This window comes from Brienomyrus brachyistius, unplaced genomic scaffold (assembly GCF_023856365.1).
Source record: "Brienomyrus brachyistius isolate T26 unplaced genomic scaffold, BBRACH_0.4 scaffold49, whole genome shotgun sequence".
Lineage (NCBI taxonomy): Eukaryota > Metazoa > Chordata > Actinopteri > Osteoglossiformes > Mormyridae > Brienomyrus > Brienomyrus brachyistius.
The window spans coordinates 1,881,888-1,899,746 of NW_026042324.1; the positions used below are offsets into that span (position 1 = coordinate 1,881,888).

Genomic DNA, 17,859 nt, shown 5'->3' on the forward strand with positions numbered 1-17,859 from the left:
GCTGTGAGTCAAAGTGGCCTCTCGCAGACGCTCACGGCATACCGTTACTATATGTTTAGTGGGCCTACCAGTTCTGGGGTGAGTTTCCCGAAAGCTTCATGATGCTAAGTAGTTCATTATCTAGAATTTAAGATCAATCGTTAATTAGTAAGTGTTTCTCGAAATCTATTCAGAATTAACATAGTTAATTTATTTTAACTTTTGTCTGCTGTCTTGTCACAGACCATCACAGGAGATCACTAAATATAGATTAAAACACTTTTTTTGGACAACATAACAATGATGGTGATAATTACGACATAATAACAATAATACTAATAATAATAATAATAAGTCAACGCTGCAACATCAAACTACAATGTAGACTATGAAATAAAATGGGCCCATTGTTTTAACACCTGTATGCAATTTGAGTACATAACAGAGTTGTGCACCATTCAGAACTGAATTTAGGATGACCTTGAAATTCAAATGCAGTTCATAAAAAGTGGTTGAAAACAAAGTGCAGAATTACAATTAGAATTTGAATTTAGATAAAAATTAAAATGGAACTGATTTCGCAAAAAAATCATATGCATAGTGTAGGTGCAGCTGTAACAAAGCAGCTTAATATTTTACATAGCATGGTAAAATAAGTAGTATACACTGAATCCCCAGCCTGTGTACCATGGTGAAAGGGCACTTCATACAGTCATACAAATAACCCTGTCACAGCCCTATCCATCTGACAACCCACAGACACTCACAAGAAAAGCTGCTGCAGACTTCTCACAAATGCTAAAACATATAAACAGTTAAATATGCAAGAACAATAAATATTTTCCCACGGAAAAGGGCTTAGAGAGCCAACATTTTGTTAAACTAAAACAATCACATAATTTTTATCTCACAATCATGCAAATATAAAGTACACTTCACTCACCAGTACATACATCTCTTGAAAAAACTGAGACCACTCCATATTTAAAAAAAAATCTGCATTGATAAATCCTGGTTCAGTCGTGGTTCTGCTGGCAGAAGGCTACACTGATTGCTTCCTGGCTCAGAAATTCTAAGACTGCAGTACACAAGAACGACGTGAAATAGGAGACACTGGGAATGACAAAAAACTAGCCAGGTAGAGGGCATAAGCAACTTTCTAATGCCAGAGATGATCGTCAATTTATCCAACCGTGCCACATCGATCAGGGGATGACATCAAGTGACCTTCAAAAGAATGGGAAACATCAAATGGTGTGAAGTGTACTGCTAGGACAATTGATAACAGGCTTCAGAAGCAGGACAGAAGACCCATAAGGCAAAGCAGAAGCCCTTCATCAATGAGATACAGAGAAGAGAAGAGACAGAGAAGAGCCAGGTTTACAAAAAAATGCATATTTTACACAGAAGCTTACCCATAAATAGAGAAATGAGTTAAACTAAAAATTTTGCTGTGGTCTCCATAGCTGTATACTGTGCCCTCCACAATTATTAGCACCCCTTGTAAAGATTTGTAAAGATTCTTAGAAAAAAATCTACCTTTTGGTGAAGTAGCTTCATCTCACACTGAAAAATGAGAAAAATCCAACCATTCATTAAAATAAATGTATCTTACAGTGTGTGGCTAATTAAATTAAAAATCCAATTGATGAATTTAATGGGGCACACTTCATAAATTATGTACAACCCTAGTAGGCTACATAAGTTGACCAATCAAACTTGCTATGCACTCCATCACATCGAACTGGGAGGGTGAATCACCCCTCATGACCAGCAATGGCAGTGAATTGTGCCACTCAGCCAAAGATGGTGTTTCAGACAGCGCCATACAAGATGCAAAGTTTCTGCTCTGAATGCTGTTTTGCGGATGGACATAAACCCCTCGAACCATCTCAGTGATGAAAAAGAGAAATATAGACTGACCTGGGGTGAAATAATGAGCCTCCCTGGTCTGGTGAAGGATAAATTGAAAAGAGGATCACACCAGAATTTTGCCCATTGTGCAGCTTTTGACAGCTCTCGACTTCTACACCACCAGTGGATTCTTGCAGTCCTACAGATGCACGTGGCCTCAGCAAGGCTGCTGAGTCCAAATCTGTGCATGCATTGATGACATTTCTATTGCAATGTGCAAGTTCCAGCAGGAGGGGATCCCTTATATAACATTAAAATAGGTTTTTATGGCATTGCAGGCATCTTCGGTGCAGTGGTTGGAACCTTCAACCGTTTTCATATTTGCAGCCTCTTGAATCCTGCCTGTACCTCTTGAAATGGGTTCTTGGCATTAGGCCTAAATGTCCAGGTGATATACAACCATCTAGGATTTTTTACAGACATTGTGGCCAGGTGGTCTGGAAGATTGCTGTAGAGCAGGGCTGCCTAGCTCCAGTCCTGGGGGGCCAGAGCCCCACACATTTTTGGGTTTCCCCTCATTTAACACACCTTATTCAACTCCTTGTGCTAATTACCACACAGCTCTTTAGCTGAATCATTTATGGTGGAACAGGGAAAGAACTAAGCTACACAGGGCTCCGGCCCGCCAGGACTGGAGTTGGGCAGCCCTGCTGCAGAGGCTGCTGGGATTGCTGCACTATGCGGGAGTGACGTAGATGCTGTGTGCACTTGTGTTGTTTTGAAGCTTCTTCACCGAAGTGTTACTTCCCATTACTATTGATGCTCGCAAATGTTCTTTTTTACAAGGATCACATTTTGAACCAATTTATGCATTTAACAAATAGGTTGATTTATTGTCTTAATTTTGGTTGCCTTGGTGTGTTTTTCGATTTGTAAATTACTTTCCATTTCTATTTACATATGTCTCGTACGACAATTATACAACATATTTCACCATTGAAATACATGGGTTTGATGTTCCCACCATTGACAGTCTGTGCTTCATTTATGTGGAGGCTGTAGAGGAACCAACAAAGTTCGCTAATTCTGGAAGGATGAAGGCTTTTGGGCAACACAAATCTCACTTGTTCTTTACCCATGTCATTCGTTATCTTCTTCATTATTTACCAAGACCAATCGTTATCAGGAAACTTATAATTGTCCGGCGTTTTCCCCCTCTATCTGATCCAAGTCACCACCAGTTGACGGTTCAGCTGCTGCTCTCTTCACTCGAGTCTCCAACACAAGCAGTCACAGATCCGACAATAAGATTACAAAATCGATCATTGAGCTCTGGCCTAGGGTGCTCTGGTGCCAGGTGCACTTAAGAATACCTATATATATTTGAACATGGTGTTTGTTATGGACAAACTGTGGTTAGCGCAGAAGCCCAGTAATAGAGCACCACTCAGGTAATGATCAGGCAGGCTGTTCCTACGAATCACATCCCTCCAGGTTTCACTTTTCACAGCAGGGGGAGGCATGGTGCAAGTATAGAGAACGCAACAATCCACTAGCAGCAATGACACAACACAAGGGGTTTACTGGCAAGATAACAGAGCAAAACAGCCACAGCATAATACCTACACAACCACATACGAAGATTCATCATAGGGCTGGACACAGAAAGCAACCTAAATACACCAAACTGTATACTGTATTCTGTTTTTCTAATACCTACTCGTCTCACACACACCAGTTTGTACAATTTCTAGTACCGGATGGATCACCTGGGGAAGTAAAAGTCAATAAATGTGTTTTTACCTGAATGTATGAGAGACTCCTTGATGGATAATTCACACTTGGTCTCACACACAGCATTGTATGTTTGGAAATGATTTAAAATGAAATAAACCAAGTAACAGTGATTCATTGCCTTTCTTCTCCATTTAATTCTCTGTGAGATGTGCAATGAAGTCTCATTGCTTACAACCAGGAAAGAATACGATTAGAGCCTTAATTTTAACACACGATAGAAATATATTGATATAAATGGTATTGTCATTCTATATCTCATTTTGAAAATATGATGATTTACTATATTCATTTGATATACCATTCAGCCCAAATGATCTGCCTCGTTTCATTGTCCCCAGAAACGTCCATTGTGTTGTGGATGTATTTGCAAAATGTTTTTGTTTTGTATATGTTTTCAGAATTTATGTGTTTTCTGATTTTGCAGCATGTTGCCACTTATCGCCCTTCAATGAGTTCTTCAGTGAGTTCCTCCATCATGTCATATCAATCATGATTGGGAAGGTGGGTCTCATCAAAGATAACCGGAACTGAGAACTTAGTACCATTTCCATAATTTGGACTATTTTGATTACGATCTGTCCCACGCCTCATTAACACCACTCACCACACCTGATCCCATGCAAATGTCCCCCTTTTTTCTGTGTTGCCTGTCACATTTATGTTTCCATCAAACTGTCTCAGAAATAACTATTCTTATTCACATATCCTACCATTCTGTGTTGCAGTCACAGTCATTCTGTTCCTTAGACATGATTATTTGCATTCAGATGTACTGTTTATTTCTGTTACATATGCTGTTACTCGGTTTCAAATATTATATCTCACGCATATGTTAGGCCTTTGTTGCACATACACTATTAACTTCATTTACATATACTATTATCCTCTGCTATACAGACTATCATGTAAGCCTATACTGTGTGTATAAGTAGCTATAGTTTTCTGTGCAACAGAGAAGAGTGCTGTATGTATAAGAGTGTGACAGTATATAAAAGGGAGTATGATTGTGCTTATAAGAGGGTATGGTAGTCTTTGTGTAAGAGTATAGTGGTGTATATGTGCGATTATGATGTTGTGTATGAGACCAAGTATGAATTATCTCTCAAGGGGCCTCTCACATGAATGCTTGACTCTTTGTTGTGAAAGTATACTTATTTATTGCAAATGGAAATTATGTGTCAAGTTGCACAGTGTTCCTGGGAAGTTTGCAAAAAGATCTGCAGAATACATTTAAATAGCAGATGTATCTGTTCCTAAGAACATGGCTGCGGGCTCAATTTTTGCTCTCTGCTGCCCTCTGTCTTGCAGTTCCAATATTTCTGCCCTTTGTAGTGCAGTTCCAGTTTTGTAATGATTTGTGGTCTGTCAAGGGGAACGTTTTCAAATGTAGATTTTCATCATGATGAAATTATGTTTTTTCTGAAGTGGTAATATGGCCCATCAAATATGAAATTGAGTAAATACGGTAATAACTGATATCCTGATCACAAGGATAAGCCTCTATTATTATTATTTTTTCTGTCACTAAGTGCTGTTGCTTCAATTTTGGTGCGATTTGTGTCAGTATTTGAAAAGGTCTAGATCTTCAGCCATACACTGCACCTGCAAAGTCAGAAAAGATCGGACAAATAATTTTTGTGTTATTCTGACAATATCAAGTGTCTGAACTGACCTTCTCTTTGCCATCACAATGAAGTACTGCTTCAGTTTTGGGTAGATCTGTCTCAAAATTTGCTTACTTAGAGGTTGTCTCCCCTTAAATGTACCTCCAAAATTTCTGATATCCTTGACTGCTTCAATATTGCACAAAAGGTCATACATTTGACCTTGTCTTTAGAACTGGGGTGAAGATAACTAGTGTAATAGGCACTGCAACCACAAACTGTTGGCATTTGCCATTAATTGCACTATACAATATGCTAGCATGAAGCTCATCTAATTCAGGACTTACATCATTCTTAGCCTACTAGCTAACTCAGTAAACAAGATACCTGAGTGTGTTAGAACTGAGCAATACAATTACTACATTAGTTCAATTATTGATGAGGTTGCTCCTATTAAAGAGGGTGTTGTGAAGTTTGTTAATTCTTCTCGGTTTACCAATGGACTTTGTACTCTTAAAGCAAAAGGTCACAAACTTTAACCTTAACCTTACAAATAACAATAGTCAAGCACATCCATCATCTCACATACACAATCTTGGGATCCTGTTGATGAGCAACTACAACCAAAATTTCTCTTTCCCACCTCTGAATTATTGCTAGACTCAAGTAATTTCTGTTACTACCTGATTCTGAATGACCGTTCAATGCCTTCATACTGTAACATATCGGCTGGAGAACTTCAGTGCCTTTTTTCTATTGTCCAAATCCAAAAACAAACAAAATAGTTCAAAGTAGTGCTGTCTGCATACCTACACACACTCCTCTTCATTCACAAATCTATCATGTACTCTCTGAACTTCACTGACTCCATGTCATGCCATACTGGTTTTAAAATACATTTACATGCAAAGCTGTTCGTGGGTAGGTTTGGGCATCGTTTTTCTAAAACAATATTTTTAAAACAAGTCACATGTCAAAAGCAGTACCTAAACGTTACATAAAAAAACTTAATAAAGCACCAAATGAAGGGCAAGGCAATTAAAGAACTGCCTATTTTATTTCCAAGGCAAATTTTAACTTCAAATTAATCAATAGGCCTATACTAACACCTTAAATATATGAATAAATGCAAAACACTACAAATTTACATGACATACCAGTGTCATATATGGAGGGATTATTTAGACTTTTTAAAATAAATAATGTGTGCATTATTAAATAAAAATATTGTGAGATGTGGCAATAAATATATGATAATGATATTAAATGTGAGAATAAATCTGTTAAAACTGTTAATGTATTCCTCTTCGTATTTTCTTATCTATTTATTTGTGATATTTCTTTGTTTGTTTATTTATTTATTTATTCATTCATTCATTCATTTCAATGATGTGGAACATGACAAGAAATAAGCCTTGAAATGCAATTGGTCACTTTCACCCATCAAAGTTTTGAGGGAGGGCACTAGTGAATACTGGTTTTTGACTGCCGGATCATTTTCGTTCGATTGCTCCTGTCTAGTCCAAAATTGCCACACTGGATTTAACCAACATTTGCAGATTCAGTTATCCGTGATTTACCGTAATCAAAAATAAAAATTGTAAAATGTGCGACAGCGTGTTTTCATTGTTCATTCGTCCTTTGAATAAATAGATATGTAAATGATACAAGCAATACATAATTAAAAACATGAAGAAAAATAATTTTCTTAACAGATTTATTTATGCTCACATTTCATATCACATTTCATATTTTCATTTATTTATTGCCACATTTCTCATATATTATTAATGCACATATTCATTTATTTAATAAAGTCGGAGTAATCTCTCCATAGTTGGAATCCTTCTGAGTGAAATACAGCTACACTTTAGAGCTGCGGTGGGCCATCTTATCTGCAAAGGGCCAGTGTGCATGTCGGTTTTTGGAATAACCTTTAGGTCAGCTGTTCAAAGCCTGTGTGAGGCCTCTTCAACCAATCAGTCTTCTAAGTAGTAATCTAATTAGGGGGTTACAGCAAAATCCCACACACACAACAGCCCTTTCTGGATAAGATTGCCCACCCCTGCTTTAGACCGTTCATATTTATGGATTTCAACTGAGTTTATGATGGTTACTAGTTAACGGTAAGCATCTGCTGACATCAAAGCAAGTGAATTGTTAACTACAGTAGTGATGGCATGTGAGGTGCAGTGATGCTTCTGTTGCCAGAGAAACAGAGGGAAAATATTTTAATCGATAGCTCAGGCATTTAAGTGACACCAAAACACTGAAATATGTGTTGCAATATAGTCAAGTACATACTGATTATACAAGAACTGGTGAAATATTGGCACTGGGGTTTGGTAATGAATTTAACGAATTTATGGTACAGCCCCTTCCTATCTTTGTGACCTCATATACCCATACACCCTACCCCCTCTCTTCATTCAGTTAACTCCATACTGCATCAACAACCATGCAGTAAACTATATGGATGCCGAAACCTTTGCACCTGTCACTGTTGTTTTGGCTTCAATATCTATTTTACTTAAGTATCACGTACAGCACAAAATTAAATAGATACTCCAGTCAAAAGATAATTTGCTATCATTTTAACATAGTTTTTAAAGGTGCCCTAGAATAAATTAAAATGAAAATCTGACTTTGTCTTGGCATTATTGAATAACGAGACTTCGGTACATGGAACTGACATTCCGTGAATCTTTAACATTGCTGTTCCCTCTTTCAAAGTCCCACATATGTAAAAGAAGGGAGTAAAATGGGCTGATTCAAAAATCCTAGCTATTACATAACAACTTGTTAAAAAATTTATGAGCTGCAATTCATTTATTAAATGTGAATTAACAAGGCAAAGTACCGATCAAAATTTTTGTACATTTTGTAATTTACAAAGTTACTGCTTATCTAAATTTGCAATTATCCTAACATGAATAGAAGAGACGCATTTTAATCGTATTTGCTTAGTGAAAACCATCCCACATTAAAAAATAAAAGGCTGTAGCTCCTCAGGCAGTGTAAGCACAATCCAATCATGTGCTCTTGATTATAGGAATGAGATTGGCCATTTTCACGTGTTTTCTTGCCCAATAACAACTGTCAGGTTACCGTTCCGTTATCTTATGAATAGCATTATTTTCAAATGGATGGATGATCAGCGCTGCTTCCAGACTCAGAGAGTGCTGTTCTTTTAAACCTCTCACAAAGCTTAAAAACATGTATTCAGTTTCTACCTATATACAGTATATATGAAAAGTCTGGTTCTTGGGGTGTCTTTATGTTTCTAGAACAAAAACTCATTTTTTTTATGTTTTGGCGAGATTTCTGTTTCATCCCACATGCAGCATTGCCATGCCATGTCTAAGTTACAGCCTGAGCACATGAAATTTGACGTCTGATGGCATCTTAAGCATTAAATGGGGCAAATTCCCTGTTTTGGGTTTACACATGACAGCTTAACAGTGCAGAAAGATACTCCCTGTCTTTGCTACATTGCTACTGAGTGGCTGTCATTTTTGTTGAATTTTATTGAAGATCCAAGTCAAGTGATTGGCTGTAAGCATTGTGATAGGAAGAGCTCAAAAAGTTGCTGACGGAGATCAAAATTGTCCATATAGAAATTTGTTGCCCAAAAAGTGCCCGTGCAACGTTTCTCTGCAACACTGCCTCCCAACGTTGGTCAAAAAGTTACCCTGTGTATAATGACCTTTAAAGATGACTCCTAAATTCTCTCTGTGAATACTAGTGAGTGTCAACTAAGATTTCAAATACATATGATAGTAAAAAAGTTCAGCTACGTCAAATGTGTGCTGTGACCCATCTTGCCTACAAGCTACACTGTAAAATGTAAATGACACATCAAGGCTTTGTTACATGTACTACAACACAAGCATTTAATGTAAACATATGATATAAAAGACAAGCACATTTTGAAAAGAAAAGGTTAACATGGCGGGTTTGTAGGCTGTTCCAGTCTGTTCTGGTAATAATGTTCCTTTGCTCTATTTGCTCTTTGCTTCATTTTAATTAATTTTAGCATTTAAAATCTATAATTCATGAGAATGACAGGTCTTATTTTTAATAAATAATGTCTGCAAACAGGATTCTAAGTTATGCTTTCTGTTTAGAATTATGCAACAAAAATACAAGAATAACCCTGTTACTAATTCATCCATACAACCATTTTCTGTACCCACTGGTCCTATACAGGTTGCCAGGGATCCGGAGCCTATCCCAGAAGCTATGGGTGCAAAGCAGGGAACAACTTAGGGTGGGTTCCCAGTCCATCACTGCATTCCTAAACCATGTGCCTAAAAGCTGTGCAGACCCTTTTTGAGGGATGTGTGCAGACTAGGGATGTGCATCTCCATCACTGAGGTGAAGTGATACACATCTCGATGCGTTGCCAAAGATTCAATACATTAAAGACACATATGAAGCAACTTCTATTGTGATACAATGCAATTCACTCCTATTGCGATGCAGTGCGATTCAACATGATATGATGCATCGCTGGACATGCCTGCAACTTACATGAGATTTGGCCAAGAAACTTGCAGAGAATTGGCTACAAAAAATTGGTCAAAAATTATTGGTGACACTGGTGCCACTTTACAATAAGGCTGCCCATATGGAGAGTTTATGAATAGTTTATAATCTGCTTATTAATTAGGTTGTAACACTTTGTAAATTAATAATAGACCATTTTAAACAAGTTATAGCACAGTTTTCTTTTTATTAATGAGCTACTACCATTTACAAGTGGCAAAAGGGAACCTTATTGTAAAGTCGTACTGGTGAAATTTCTAAATAATTAAGGCACAGAGCATTTACTAATAATGGTATATTATGGTTACCCTGGCCGTGTGCTGATTCCTGCTCGATAACACCATTGGACAGGGCAGGCTTGGCCTGGGACTTCCATTGTGGCACTACGTTGTGTTTTGGAATGTTGGCGATGTGATCTGGCGTGGTGAGGGGGGTGTAGGCCTGGCCCAGGACCCTGCTGTTGTGACACTCTGTGTTTTGGTATGTTGGTGATGTGACCTGGCCTGGTGAGGGGGGTGCAGGCCAGGCCCAGGACCCAGCTGTTGTTGCACTCCGTGTTTTGGTATGTTGGTGATGTGACCTGGCCTGGTGAGGGGGGTGCAGGCCAGGCCCAGGACCCTGCTGTTGTGGCACTCCGTGTTTTGGTATGTTGGTGATGTGACCTGGCGTGATAACAGGGGTGCAGGCCAGGCCCAGGACCCTGCTGTTGTGGCACTCCGTGTTTTGGTATGTTGGTGATGTGACCTGGCATGATAACGGGGGTGCAGGCCAGGCCTAGGACCCAGCTGTTGTTGCACTCCGTGTTTTGGTATGTTGGTGATGTGACCTGGCCTGGTGAGGGGGGTGCAGGCCAGGCCCAGGACCCAGCTGTTGTGGCACTCCGTGTTTTGGTATGTTGGTGATGTGACCTGGCGTGATAACAGGGGTGCAGGCCAGGCCCAGGACCCTGCTGTTGTGGCACTCCGTGTTTTGGTATGTTGGTGATGTGACCTGGCGTGATAACAGGGGTGCAGGCCAGGCCCAGGACCCAGCTGTTGTGGCACTCCGTGTTTTGGTATGTTGGTGATGTGACCTGGCATGATAACGGGGGTGCAGGCCAGGCCCAGGACCCAGCTGTTGTGGCACTCCGTGTTTTGGTATGTTGGTGATGTGACCTGGCGTGATAACGGGGGTGCAGGCCAGGCCCAGGACCCTGCTGTTGTGGCACTCCGTGTTTTGGTATGTTGGTGATGTGACTTGGCGTGATAACAGGGGTGCAGGCCAGGCCCAGGACCCTGCTGTTGTGGCACTCCGTGTTTTGGTATGTTGGTGATGTGACCTGGCATGATAACGGGGGTGCAGGCCAGGCCCAGGACCCTGCTGTTGTGGCACTCCGTGTTTTGGTATGTTGGTGATGTGACCTGGCATGATAACGGGGGTGCAGGCCAGGCCTAGGACCCTGCTGTTGTGGCACTCCGTGTTTTGGTATGTTGGTGATGTGACCTGGCATGATAACGGGGGTGCAGGCCAGGCCCAGGACCCTGCTGTTGTGGCACTCCGTGTTTTGGTATGTTGGTGATGTGACCTGGCATGATAACGGGGGTGCAGGCCAGGCCCAGGACCCTGCTGTTGTGGCACTCCGTGTTTTGGTATGTTGGTGATGTGACCTGGCATGATAACGGGGGTGCAGGCCAGGCCCAGGACCCTGCTGTTGTGGCACTCCATGTTTTGGTATGTTGGTGATGTGACCTGGCATGATAACAGGGGTGCAGGCCAGGCCCAGGACCCTGCTGTTGTGGCACTCCGTGTTTTGGTATGTTGGTGATGTGACCTGGCATGATAACGGGGGTGCAGGCCAGGCCTAGGACCCAGCTGTTGTTGCACTCCGTGTTTTGGTATGTTGGTGATGTGACCTGGCCTGGTGAGGGGGGTGCAGGCCAGGCCCAGGACCCAGCTGTTGTGGCACTCCGTGTTTTGGTATGTTGGTGATGTGACCTGGCGTGATAACAGGGGTGCAGGCCAGGCCCAGGACCCTGCTGTTGTGGCACTCCGTGTTTTGGTATGTTGGTGATGTGACCTGGCCTGGTGAGGGGGGTGCAGGCCAGGCCCAGGACCCAGCTGTTGTGGCACTCCGTGTTTTGGTATGTTGGTGATGTGACCTGGCATGATAACGGGGGTGCAGGCCAGGCCCAGGACCCAGCTGTTGTGGCACTCCGTGTTTTGGTATGTTGGTGATGTGACCTGGCATGATAACGGGGGTGCAGGCCAGGCCCAGGACCCTGCTGTTGTGGCACTCCGTGTTTTGGTATGTTGGTGATGTGACTTGGCATGATAACAGGGGTGCAGGCCAGGCCCAGGACCCTGCTGTTGTGGCACTCCGTGTTTTGGTATGTTGGTGATGTGACCTGGCATGATAACGGGGGTGCAGGCCAGGCCCAGGACCCTGCTGTTGTGGCACTCCGTGTTTTGGTATGTTGGTGATGTGACCTGGCATGATAACGGGGGTGCAGGCCAGGCCTAGGACCCTGCTGTTGTGGCACTCCGTGTTTTGGTATGTTGGTGATGTGACCTGGCATGATAACGGGGGTGCAGGCCAGGCCCAGGACCCTGCTGTTGTGGCACTCCGTGTTTTGGTATGTTGGTGATGTGACCTGGCATGATAACGGGGGTGCAGGCCAGGCCCAGGACCCTGCTGTTGTGGCACTCCGTGTTTTGGTATGTTGGTGATGTGACCTGGCATGATAACGGGGGTGCAGGCCAGGCCCAGGACCCTGCTGTTGTGGCACTCCGTGTTTTGGTATGTTGGTGATGTGACCTGGCATGATAACAGGGGTGCAGGCCAGGCCCAGGACCCTGCTGTTGTGGCACTCCGTGTTTGTATGGTGAATACAGTCTAGAGGTGAATATGACTTAAACAACAAAATAAAACTAAAGACTTGTTTGTAAGCCTAAATCTTAAAAATAGGTGTTACTTAAAAAAACAGCAAAGCAAACAAAAAAAACTTTGCACTGTATTACAGATTCTTTCTCACCTTCCCATAAACATAAGAATGAGTTGGCTTTTGCAAGCAACAGTTTACAACAGTCACAAAGTAAACTTTTCAATGCACATAAGATGGGCAAATACAACAAAATTATATATTTTTTTAACCAGTTAGTGGATTAAAAGTTGAATGAGCCTGGAGCCAAGTCTTACCTTCACAAAGCACGAAAAAAACAAAATAGGTCTTGTATCATGGGCACAACATATTACAAACGCAAGCAGGTACGCAATAACAGACAAGCTCTTCTGCGGTCTGGAAACATAATGAGCCCCAAAATAAATAAAAACACAGTCCCACATAGCAGTATGTTTGTCAGAACGCACTGCACAGCATTCTTGGTCCAATAAATGTATTAAACCCTTCTTATTTAATTTTATGCTATGAGGATGAGTAACTTCATGGCATCGTGTGAAACTAGATGCCAAATGTCAGAACGATAACAATGTATCCCCCTGACCTTATTTTAAAAAATATTAAAGTATGCCAGATCTGGGTCTGTAGCTGTGGGGGAGGGGTGTTCTCACATGATAAGTTACAGATTAGCCAAGCAGTTGGGGGAGGGGGGGTTACATGCGATAAATTTCATTGACTGCCAACCAGACTGCTGCCAGTAACATTTACTGTTGGGGTGGCAGTGAAAGAAAAATCGCTTTGAGAGCCACTGACCTATGAAATGCTTGACCAGGTGCTTGACACCCATACAGTGTGTGTCTGCCATGTTTGAAAAATACTTTTTGAGTTATCATGTTCACAAGGTCAAATGACTTCGGTAGTCATCCTTCCCTTTGCTGCCACTAAGCAGCATTGCTTTGCAAAATTGAATCAATACCAGATCTTCATGCATACAATATATAAACAAAGTTTCCATCAAATAATTTTTCAGTTATTATGTTAATGAGAAAGTTTCCTAAGCAGCAGCAGGGGACTGATACCATATGCATTTCCTGTTCAATGAATGCAACTGAAATGCTGAAAATGCATAATGCCTGCAAGGAGTATATGATAAAATAAAATCACTAATTCTGTCATATTAATTAGTAGTTCAATTATCCTGTTGTGTTTCCAATTAAATTAAAATTTCAGACTAAGTAAAGACTCATGTCTGTTATCGACATTTAATGTTCATATCTGTGTAATAATAAACAGAAGCCATTTGCTATTTTGGTTCTGTTACATTGACAGATAGAAAAGATTCACAAAAATTCTGCACCAAAGCTATGAGAACTTGCTTGCACATATTTTTTGATCTTCTAAGATTTTCAGTGTCTCAATTTGCAACATGGACTGTTTCTGTGAGTCACAAAGTTATACTGCGCCACTAATAAACAAACATGGAAATGTTACCAGGATTCTGATGCAAGTTTTTTTTTAAACAACTTACTTAACAGCTGTAGTCTTTTCAAACAAAGTCTGATGAAGCATTCAGTTAAAATGGCCCAACTTCAATGTAATCAGGCATAGAGAAAGGGAGCCAGATGACCATTTACTACTGTTTGTTAGGACTCCCTACCATCTCAGTATAATTTACTGGAAAGAAAGAAAAAAAATCATGCAATTCAAAGTAAGTACCCAGTTCATTTAAATGTTTTGTACAGTAGTCAGGAAAAATCCAAGGAAGTACATAAGCATGGGAATTGAAGTGGAAATCCCTTCTCAGTGTTTGACTGTGAAACTTAGAACTGTGCACACGGAAACCATGAGATTTTAGTCAAATGAAGTTTCCATGACAACTGGGTCTTTTTTCCAAAAGCAGCATTAGCTGCTAATTTTCAAAGCCAAGCCACACTCCTTAAGGTGTGACAAAGTGCTGAAAGATATTATTTACGTTTGCCATTGCACTTTGGGCAGTGGGGAGATGCTGTTACTGCCTGGTCTTGAAGCCAGGCAGTTTTAAGGATAAAATTTAAAGGGGTAAGAGGATTCCTCCAGACACAGCTGCAAAGAAAAGGTAATTAACTTTCATTTAATTTTAATTTTTCTTTTAATGTAAATGAATAAACTGTGGACTTTACCCTTCATTCTCAAAACAAACCCGATAAAGGAGAAAAATTAACATTCAAAATCCTTCAAGTCTGGAGAATTATTTTACTGGAAGAAGCATTATTGCTTATGCGTTTCACAGTAATGGTAGAATAAAGACCCATCACATTCACAATCATTTCTATTTTGTCATCTCTCCCCAGGTTCCATTCCTTCCCTCTGCTGATTTATGTAATCTTTAAGAAGTAAAAGATGCATAAGAAGATCCTGCAATCTGTCATGAATTTATTTCCAGAGTTCCAGTAGTCAATAAAATGTAAACAAGCATGAATGTAGCAATCACCTTGACTTTTGGCAGAATACAGGATATTTTCTCTAAAATGACACCCTGCACTATATTTGGCTGTCTACACATTACGGTTCAAGAAATCTATCTGGATATACAGCTAGATGAAACCATCAGTAGTAAGAATGTATACTAGTCAAAAAATGTACCAAGCTACTACATTTCTAATTTATAACACCAGGGATTGCTCACATAGAGCTTTAGTGTTGAACTGAAACAACTCAGATCAACTTAACAATTCCTTCTTTTTAACAGCACATAAATACCTCCTGATGGCTATTCCATTAGAGGCACATGGGTGGAACTTTATCATTACTGTACTGTGACAGTCATCGGTTTCCATGACAGCAATGAGACGGAGTCCAGTTAACCTCTGCCTGGGCCACTATGACCAACAGCAGGATCGTATATTCATTAGCACTAAATCAGAATAACCTTCTCTGGCACACTTTAGTAGAAGACTGTGGTAGGAGATAAGCAGTTGTGTCATTTCATTCAGGAGAATGAATATATCTCAGATGATATCTCATTTGCTAAAACAAAATAAAGACCCAATTCTCCTTCTTTTCATGTATCATAAATAGGTTAAAATAAGGTTAAAATAATCTAATTTAAAGGAAGAGTTCAGGAAGAAATGAGAGAAACTCGTGTAGGTGCTATGTCACCTTAGACCTTGTAGCACTTGGACAGATGAGGCATTGCTTAGTGTACATATACTGATAAAGAGCCATGAAGCCTTGCAGATTATACAGTAGTACAGGCAGATGGACAGACACCCTCACCTTTCTCGCAGTGTCGCCCAGTAAACCCAGGAGGACAGAGGCAGGTGTTAGGTGACACACAGGTCCCCCCGCTGCGGCAGCCTTCCTTACAGAACGCTGTGGGCGGAAGAGAGGAAACATAAGCAACAATAACATTTATTTACTCAATAATCTTCTGAAAAGATTGGAAAAGAATAAATGAAAAACAGAAACTCTGCTGTCATATAAGCAGCATCTGTCACACTGACATTGGCAAGTTTTGTAAATCTTTTCTCTTTATCCTCTATTGCTTTGATTCTCTTGCATTGGTCACTTTGTTGCATATGCATTAATTCTTAAATTGTCATAGGCAGAATTTCAAGCAAACAGGAAAACCCCAGATTCCTGTTACACATCCAGTTTCAGATTACATCTATCACAGAATATGTCAGATCAGAGTGGTGCAATAATGAAAGTCTTCAGGCACTTGAAGGTTGTGAGTGACATAATTTTATAAATAATATTCAGTGGGCCCTTGAAAATCACCAAACAAACGAATGAACCAGTGTATAAACTGTAAGCTGTAATACCAAAATTCATCCATCCATCCATCCATCCATTTTCCAAACTGCTTATCCTACTGGGTCACGGGGGGTCCGGAGCCTATCCTGGAAGCAATGGGCACGAGGCAGGGAACAACCCAGGATGGGGGGCCAGCCCATCGCAGGGCACACTCACACCCCATTCACTCACACATGCACACCCACGGGCAATTTAGCAAGTCCAATTAGCTTCAGCATATTTTTGGACTATGGGGGGAAATCGGAGTACCCGGAGGAAACCCCACGACGACATGGGGAGAACATGCAAACTCCACACACATGTAACCCAGGCGGATATTCGAACCCGGGTCCCAGAGGTGTGAGGCAACAGAACTAACCACTGCACCACCATGCCACCCCTCACCCTAACCACTGCACCACCATGCCGCCTCATACAAAAATCCATTATTAAGTAACTTCTGAGATCCTGTATAAAGCGCTAATCAGGAGCCTGACCAGTTCTGCACTGATAACACGAGGACTCTGAAAGTAATTACAGCTACATCACTTCAATTTACCTATTTTTATGATTATCATTTTAAGTCCATCACTGCAAACTAAGGCTTGTTGCATTAATGATACTAGTTAAGTCTAGCATTCCACCTGTAGTTTGGTTTTCCATCCATCCATCCATCCATCCATCCATCCATCCATCCATCCATCCATCCATCCATCCATCCATTTTCTAAACATTTCCAACAAAAAAACAGCATATAAAGATAAGTCAGGGGCTTTTGTGCAGACTGCAAATTGCCTGAGTCATCCTGTGGTAGACGATGCAGAGGTGTGTGGGAAACATCACACAAGGGATGGGGCCAAGGGATTAATCTAAAAAATGTACTATGACGCCTGGCAGTTAAGCTTAGAGTTCACCTGCCTCTTCCATTAAGATTTAACTCCATTCATTTGACTGCTGTCTAGCAGTCAGCAGCAAGGCTTATTATGATATATATTCGTGACTATCTCATGAGGTAGTTTCATACTCGACATGAGATTTACAGACTTGGTGCTACATCTTTACATATTTGTATAGCTATGCAAAATTATACATAAAATACATATATATATATTTATTAAAAATATAATTAGTATGCATTTAATTACTGGCATTGTTTTTCTTTTTCATAGTCAAGATTAAAGGTAATTGACAGTACTATCAAAACTGTCCAAATCAGACCCTGCCAGAGTGCATCTCCACCTGCGTCAATGCATTATTTTTAATTTCACAAAATTCATTAAAAGATTCAAAGTGAACTGTTTAATAAAAGGTCAGTTTTGTAATAAAAATCATGTTTTTTCATTAGCTTGAAAATGAGTACATTAGTAGCTCCGACCGCACATTAATTTCTTGATGGACAAGATATTCTTACGTGATTTCTGTTGTAT

General features: G+C 40.5%; 1 protein-coding gene across 1 annotated transcript in view; it reads right to left on the reverse strand.

Annotated features, from left to right (window-relative positions):
- LOC125723490 (protein kinase C-binding protein NELL1-like) overlaps nt 1-17,859 on the reverse strand; it is a 217,441-nt gene that overhangs the window by 19,108 nt on the left and 180,474 nt on the right. The window contains exon 16 of the mRNA XM_049000104.1: nt 15,914-16,009. Coding sequence (XP_048856061.1) covers nt 15,914-16,009 — 96 coding nt within the window. The remainder of the gene's footprint in view (nt 1-15,913; nt 16,010-17,859) is intronic.